The sequence below is a fragment of the Fopius arisanus genome, unplaced genomic scaffold (assembly GCF_000806365.1).
Source record: "Fopius arisanus strain USDA-PBARC FA_bdor unplaced genomic scaffold, ASM80636v1 scaffold00040, whole genome shotgun sequence".
NCBI classification, from domain to species: domain Eukaryota; kingdom Metazoa; phylum Arthropoda; class Insecta; order Hymenoptera; family Braconidae; genus Fopius; species Fopius arisanus.
Genome location: NW_011887779.1, coordinates 73,966 through 81,433, shown reverse-complemented (window position 1 = coordinate 81,433; position 7,468 = coordinate 73,966). Strand labels below are relative to the sequence as shown.

General features: G+C 35.5%; 1 protein-coding gene across 1 annotated transcript in view; it reads right to left on the bottom strand.

Moving 5' to 3' along the window:
• Nucleotides 1–6,163: 6,163 nt before the first annotated feature.
• The window catches only part of LOC105266685 (uncharacterized), a 4,695-nt gene continuing 3,390 nt past the window's right edge, over nucleotides 6,164–7,468 (bottom strand). The window contains exons 3-4 of the mRNA XM_011305033.1: nucleotides 7,119–7,262; nucleotides 6,164–6,237 (exon numbers count right to left, since the gene is read on the bottom strand). Coding sequence (XP_011303335.1) covers nucleotides 6,164–6,237; nucleotides 7,119–7,262 — 218 coding nt within the window. The remainder of the gene's footprint in view (nucleotides 6,238–7,118; nucleotides 7,263–7,468) is intronic.

The following is a 7,468-nucleotide window of genomic DNA, read 5'->3' as shown; positions in this document are numbered from 1 at the left end:
AATAACAATTTTTTGGAAAAAAAAATACACAAAATGCCATGAATTGCTTCATGGCAGAATAGCTTTCTGTCAAAAAAAAAATCAAATTCTTTTTTAAAGAAAGCTGACTACCGGTGCTGAGAATTGGAGAAAATCATACATTTGGAAATTTTGGAAAATTGGGAAAATTGGGAAAATTGGGAAAATTTCTCAAATTTCAGAGCGGATCTCAACCCTCGCCGCAGTCACCTGACCACTACTGTCGTTTGAGTGGAGTTTAATGGCCCAACCTTGGGCGAAGTGTAATAAAGTTAAATCTCCATGGAAATTGAGGGGAAGGCCGAACATGAACAAATACCCTCAGTGCATCTGGAGTATACCACCCTAATGTGGTTAGTTATACCTGCATCCATGTAGGCATAACGTTGCGAGTTTCGCAACGCGTGTCGGTTTCATCCTTCCCACGCGCAATCGAATCTCCAAACATTTAGGAAAGTTAGTCTGCATGTGCCGGATCAACTCTCAAGTCTAGAGTCTAGACTTTTGGTGTTCACATTCATTGATTTACCGAGGTCATTCAACTGGAGTCGAACATTCAGAATTTATGCAAGGGGTTCCCGATTCGTTCACTATATCAACAAAAAAAATTTAATAATCGGACAAATGTTTTCATTTTTTTTTACTTCCCAATAGATTTTGCAATCGATAATTGAAGAAGTCCAAAAATTATTTTGGGATTATTTGTTTTTTTCTCTTACTAGAATCCGTACCGCGCGCCACCGCGCGGATATGAAACGATTTCTGTAAAAAAGTTACGACTTTGTAATCTCGCGCCATTTTAAACGGACCAATAAGGAATCGTGGCTTCATGATTTCGAGATTTTCGAGATAATCGATTGTGCCAAGCGTGTCCCTTTTAGAATAGGATTAGCTTAAAGATGCTTTTCATTTTCATTTTTTTATTTTTATTTTTTGAGTTTATTATCTAGAAATTCATAGAAAACGCTTCAGGCATCAGCAGAGCTGTCGATTGGTTGAGGAACCTATTCCTTCCTATCACCATTATTTTCAATTAATGATTTTTCAGGATTATTGTTGATATCATTTAATTGTTTTGACTATTCAGAAGCATATTGCTAATTTATTATGAAAAATAACTACAGTATACACAATGAAAGGGGAATTCCTCACTTAAATTGATTCAAGTGTTATTGGATATGGGAGATATAAATAATACTATAAAGCCGTGGATTAAACTTAAATTCTTTATTCTCAAAAATGGCACGAGGAAGAAACGTCTGTCCTCTACGGAAATCTCGAGGAGACTAAAAACTAGTCACAAAGACGAGAAACAAATCCGTCACCTAATGAATGAACTCTCTGTTCTTTCTTCCTCAGAAATCATTGTTAATGTTTATGTAGCCTCTCAAGTGACTTTCAGTCAACATCCATATCGATTCATTTTTGTAACAGTCACTTAAAGAATAAATTAAACTCAATAATCCAACAAGTGTTGCACTTATTTATTTCTCTCTCTTTTATCTTGAGGAATAGAGATAACGAACGAAGTTGAGAGACGGTGAAGAAAAAAATTAGCAAGAAAGAAAGAGGAAAGAACTCAGACGACTGAACGATGGATGACTGAATAAGTGGATTCGATTGAGTTCCACGAGGAAGATTATAAGATTGGCACGATCGATGAAACAGAAGAGAGGAAATTCAAGGGAATCCCCGAGTCTTACCAGAAAGAATAAAAACTTGAGAACTCGTTCACAATTTATCATCCCCCAGAGAATCGAGGATAATGAACGTAAATTTCCATTTGAATAATAAATGTCGTTCTCTTGGGACTGATGAGTCCCATTGAGTCGGATTGAAGCAATACAGTCCGCGCGACAGCCCGTGAAATATAGATTCCAATTTTCGTCTACTCTCTTTTTATGTTGTGCTCGATAAAAATAATAGAAGAAAAAAAAATGACCACTTGTTAGGAGCTCGTATATCAATCCAACGCCGTTGGTCCAATTCTACCTCTCAAGGATACCAAAAAACATCAATTGAATTGTACGTGCTCCACTGAACCCCGAGTTCGTTATTGAATAACCGAATTGTTCAAGTATACAATATTGAATTACGTATAAAACGTCTATTTGTAAGCTGCAAATGAGATTTACGATTTGCAGACATCCCCCGGTGTACCCCAACTCTTGATTAATTTTCTAGTCCTCATTGAATATTTATAGACTATTAAAAGTTTTTGGCGAGAATTTGCACAATGAAATAATAAGATCTTGTGGCGATCCGGGGAAAGCGGGTGCAGGGGCAAAATGGAATGGGGAGGGGGTTCGATGAAGGAGGAGGGGGAAAATCGTTCGTAAGAATCGATTATTCAAGAATCGATTTCAGGTTTTCAAGAATTTTGTTACAATTGATTTGATTTAAAAAAATGTTAAATTTTCATATTGAGGAAATTTAATGTTTTAAAAATTGAAAAAATTAAGAAAACAATAAGAGTGTAATTAAAAAAAAATTAATTTACAAAAAATACCGGGACTGTTTCCAACATTTTTCGACGACAAAAAAAAAGGATTACGGGAATGAAATTGATTGAAAAATTAAATGGATTACGGGAATAAAAAAAATGTTAAAAACGCTTTTGCACAAGTGTCCCATTTTGCCCCCTACATGACAAAATATTCCATATATTCACTCACACTTTATAATTCCATGATAAAAGTACCTGGAACCTCCACTGAGATCGATTGAAAAAATTAAATTGCTTAAAAGTAAATAAAAAAAACTTTTAAACTGTTATTAAAAAAAAAAACGACACTTTTCGTTACAGGATTTTTTAAAGAGGGATAATACTTCAAAAAAATCCATGACCAAAGTACACACCTGAAACCTACACTGAGATCGATTGAAAAAATTAAATTGCTAAAAAGTAAATTAAAAAAAAATTTAAACTGTTATTTAAGAAAAAAAACGATGACACTTTTCGTTACAGGATTTTTTAAAGAGGGATTATACCTAAAAAAATCCTTGTCAAGCCGATTTTCCTGCGTAAATATCCACTCGGAAAACTTTTCCACAGCCGTAGTAGCTGTGGAAATTCAAGGGAATTCATGATGCACCGTAAACCCAGTGAATAATTGATCACCAGAGTCATCCGTTGATTTTCCATTTGAAAGCTAAGCAGTAATCCTCGTTATAACATTTCCCCTCATCAGTATGCATGATATAAAATATATCCTAAAGCCTTTGTAGTAAATGTCACCTCAATACATCAACCAGACTGCGATCTCCACCGCTAAAATAGTCTTCCGAATGAGATATACCAGAGGACGATGAACATGCCAATAAGGAAAGGGAGTGGAATTGGTTTTCAGTAAGTCAAATGGTGAAGCTAAATCTGCCGATGAGGAGAATACCGCAGATGGTTAAAATGGCTCAAGAAAGTGCCTTCCAAGCCCTGGAGTAACGATTCTCCGTGGCAAATCGATAGGTACAAATGTGGGTATGCGGACACACAAGATGAACCATCAACAGGGAATAGAACATAAAGAGCCGTTAGGGGATTACGAGACTTGTGGAAATTCAATCAGTCGTTGAATTACTGTTGCTGTAAATAATCCGTGTCTACGTCAGTTGTTAACTATTATTGCACCACAAAAAACACTGAAATCCCAGAGGAAAATTTCTCTCGATTATTTTGTTATCAACTTATCATCTTTTGATTATATAATAATTATATAATATATTAATGATTATATAAAAAATTATATAATTGTATTTTGTCATTAATTACTCTTAATTATTTTTATTTATTCATTTTATATTCATGGAATTTTTACGAGATTCATTGCTTTTTTTATTAAGCCGTCAACGTAAATTTAACTCTGAATTTTTCATTGTTTTTATTCTCTCAGGATGTTAGCATATTCGTAAGTAACATTAAATCTGACTGAATGCGCTCCATAAAATTAAACTTCCGCTATAATCTGAGACAAAACCCGTATTATTTCCCATGTCATCCAAAATCCTTCTTTATTACATTTTTTCCCACGTCTATAAAAATTCTTCATGTTCCAATAAACGCGTGGAAGATTGAAAAAGAGAAAAATGGACTCATCATTTCAATAATTAAATCCCCTAGACCTCTAGACGGGAGATAAATTTACCAATAAATTAAATTGTAATCAAATTTCCTGTCGGAATTTTCCTGAGTGAAGTGACACTTTAGTTCATTCTCACGTCAACCGTCACTCAATATGTCATCAATTTTCATCACCACGGGAAAATCGAAGCTGTTTTTTATCGTTTTTTATAACTCGAGTCTCAGATTATAATCGCGGGACTTTCCCATAAGTCCCACGAATAAAATCCGAGAAGGCAGAGATATTATAATTTTATTTGGGGTATTCATTCCCGAATTGAGTGACACCACTTCAAATGAATTCCGTCATGATTTCGGTAATTGCAAGGGGGAGGTGATTTCGGTGACTTCAAGATTCAGAATCAATGACTTCATGACTTCAAATGACTTCATTTGATTTCAATTTTGTAGTCAACGATTGCAGTTAAAATGAAGTCATCGAAATCACAACAAATATAATTCGAGAGAATAATGAGACAATTATCGTAATTAAACTCTTTATTAACACACTCGTTGTGTTTTTATTTTTGACACGATGTCTAGGACTCGTCGACCTTGCGACGTTTAGGCGAATGAGTCGACTCTCAGAAAAATATTCGTAGAGAGGGGCTTTGTTTTGTTCTGCTAAGCGTTTAGAGAGGATTTATTTTCGGTGCGAAATTCAAACTATAACTATATTCAAGACCAAGTGATATATGATTCCACTGACAGCTAGCGATTTCAGTGATTTCAATTGATTTTAGAAATGACTTTAAAATTCATTTCATCCATTGAAATCACATGATTTCAGGGACTTCTGTTGATTTCAAATCGACTTCAAATTGACTTTTATGAGTCTATAGTTTCAAAAATGAATCAACATAGAGAGAGGTGTTAGGATTAAACATAAAGGGATAACAGGTCATAGAGAACAGACATTTCTCCCTCCTGCAATTTTTTATAAACTAAAATTAACGTATTTAATCCACTATGTTTAAATTATTTCTCTGCCCTTCCATATTCCCTTAAGATGTTTAGATTCTAGAGAAGACTTTGGATTTTACTCGAGTCATTCGTATTTTCATTTTGGTGATAAAACCTTAAGAGTCTTGATGACAACATGTCATTCATAGCACGTCGTATATGCAAACATTTGAATTCCAATGGAAAAGTTTTTAAAAAATGTTACAGCTGAAACGTGTGTCAAAAGGCCATTGACTAGAACAACTTCCCCTCGTATCCAGTAACCAAACATCACGCTAACCCATGTACACGCACCTCCAATAAAATTTCGCAATCACCGCTCGTTATTCACTACCAACGCAAAATCCCTTTCTTCTTTTACGACAAAATTTCATATGTTCTTTTCCTCTTCGAGTCTGCTATTTATTCCTCCGACTTTTGAAAATAACCCAGAGCTAAATTGCCCCCACAAAATCATTCTGCCTCACGAATTTCCATTGTCATTACCTGCCATCGACTATTCTGTTATCTCCAGGTGTTAACCCACGTAATCGTGGAAATTCAGACTAAATTGCCCGTGAATATCTTTTCTCCTCCTGTGGCGTCAGGGAAAATTATCGGTTTAAATCACACGGAGGGAAAACTTTCTTCATGGTTGGAAAAATTATTCTGCAGTCGAGGGAAAGAAATTCTGGCGCCGAGAGAATTTTTTTTTTCTGATAAAAATTAAAACTTTTTCTTCATGAAATTTATTTCTTATTTTATTCAAATTGTTTACGCGAATTTGATATTTTTAAAGAATTTTAAAGCTTTTGTGACGGCTTGCTATTTTTGAGGTAACTATTTTCTCAGAGATATTTGTTTGGAGGAAATTTTTGACGAGTTTTTTAAATCGGGTAAACCGACGTATTTACGTACGACCAAAGCCCATCACCTAGGTTTCAATCCAGGTTTTTGTGGTGTCGTCGAGGGGTGAAACCTCACCCTGAAGTCGTCTCCTCCGTCATAAACCACACGAATACTCCCACAACCGCCGATTCAATTCACTTCCCTCTTTGGCACTCAGTGGAATTGTAAATTCCTGGTTCATCGATCTCGAAGCCAGATAAACTTCAATCGCACTGGGTTCATCCGATTGGGGGTGTCAAAATCGACAACCTCTTCAAAAAGGTTCGACATTATTTTTCATTATGTATACACGGAGAGAAATATTTAGTAAAAATTACGGAACTTTCAGTTCACTTACCGATTACGGAGTTGATTCGAAAAATTTAAGTGACGGTATCGTTATTTTTCACCGATAATTCAGATAAAAATTACGGAACACCGCGAAGAAATTCCGTGACTTCAGATAAAAATTACGTGACAGTTTCGTAAAATTTCCGACAACCACATTTCGCTCCAGAATTACGGAAAATACACGTAATTTTTATTGAATATTTCTCTCAGTGTACCTATCAATTCGAAAATTTTTTATTTATCATATTATTTATTTTTAATGTACCTATCAATTCCGAAACTAGAAGAACTAATCAATATTTCAAGTTCATCCAATGAATATGACTTCGGAATAATTTTTCAAAAAAGAATCCCGAAGAATGCAGAATGCAGAATCTGATGCACCAAATGAACATGACAATTCCATTTTCCCGCCTGCGGTTCGAATGCGGTTATCGGACATGGGTGTAAAGGAAATTAAATTCCAACTGCATCGATACGTTTAAAGATAGATACCCGTACCACAGCCCGAGGCTACAAAATCGTCGATTCGGAAATATCGGGAAATCCATAGCGGTGAACTTGGCTAAATTATTGGGTTAAATATTGAAAATTTAATTGCACTCGCAGTGCGCAAATATTTGTCGAATATAACGGAGAGAGAGATTTACTCATGCGAAAAATTGTATAAAAAATTCCGATCCCTCAGCAGAATTCGTCCCTAGGATAACCAAAAAGCCAAATTCAATAGAGATTCTTCATATTGAGTGTTATCGAAGCTATTCAATTTAAAACTTGGAAAAAGGTATTGGTGGTTACATACCTGGTAATTCCAGAAAATTGGAAGTTCTTCTCTGTCGTCCCCTCGGATGAGCGCTGAAATTCAAGGGTCCAATATCCTCATTGCTGACATTCGAGAGATTGGACGCCTGACTATCGCGAGATCCACGTCTCGATGCCAGATAAGCTGTCAACACAAATAAGGTACACCATTAGTGAAGTAGTCTAATTGATCTTCAGTTACTACTGTCGACAAGTCCGTGCCATCACATAAGAGAGATAATGTATCATCACTGGATTACACTGGTTAACCCAGAGAACACGAGTCACAGATTATCCGTGATCCATTGGCTTTGAAGTTTCACGTGCTCACTACAGCTCATCAATTACTCT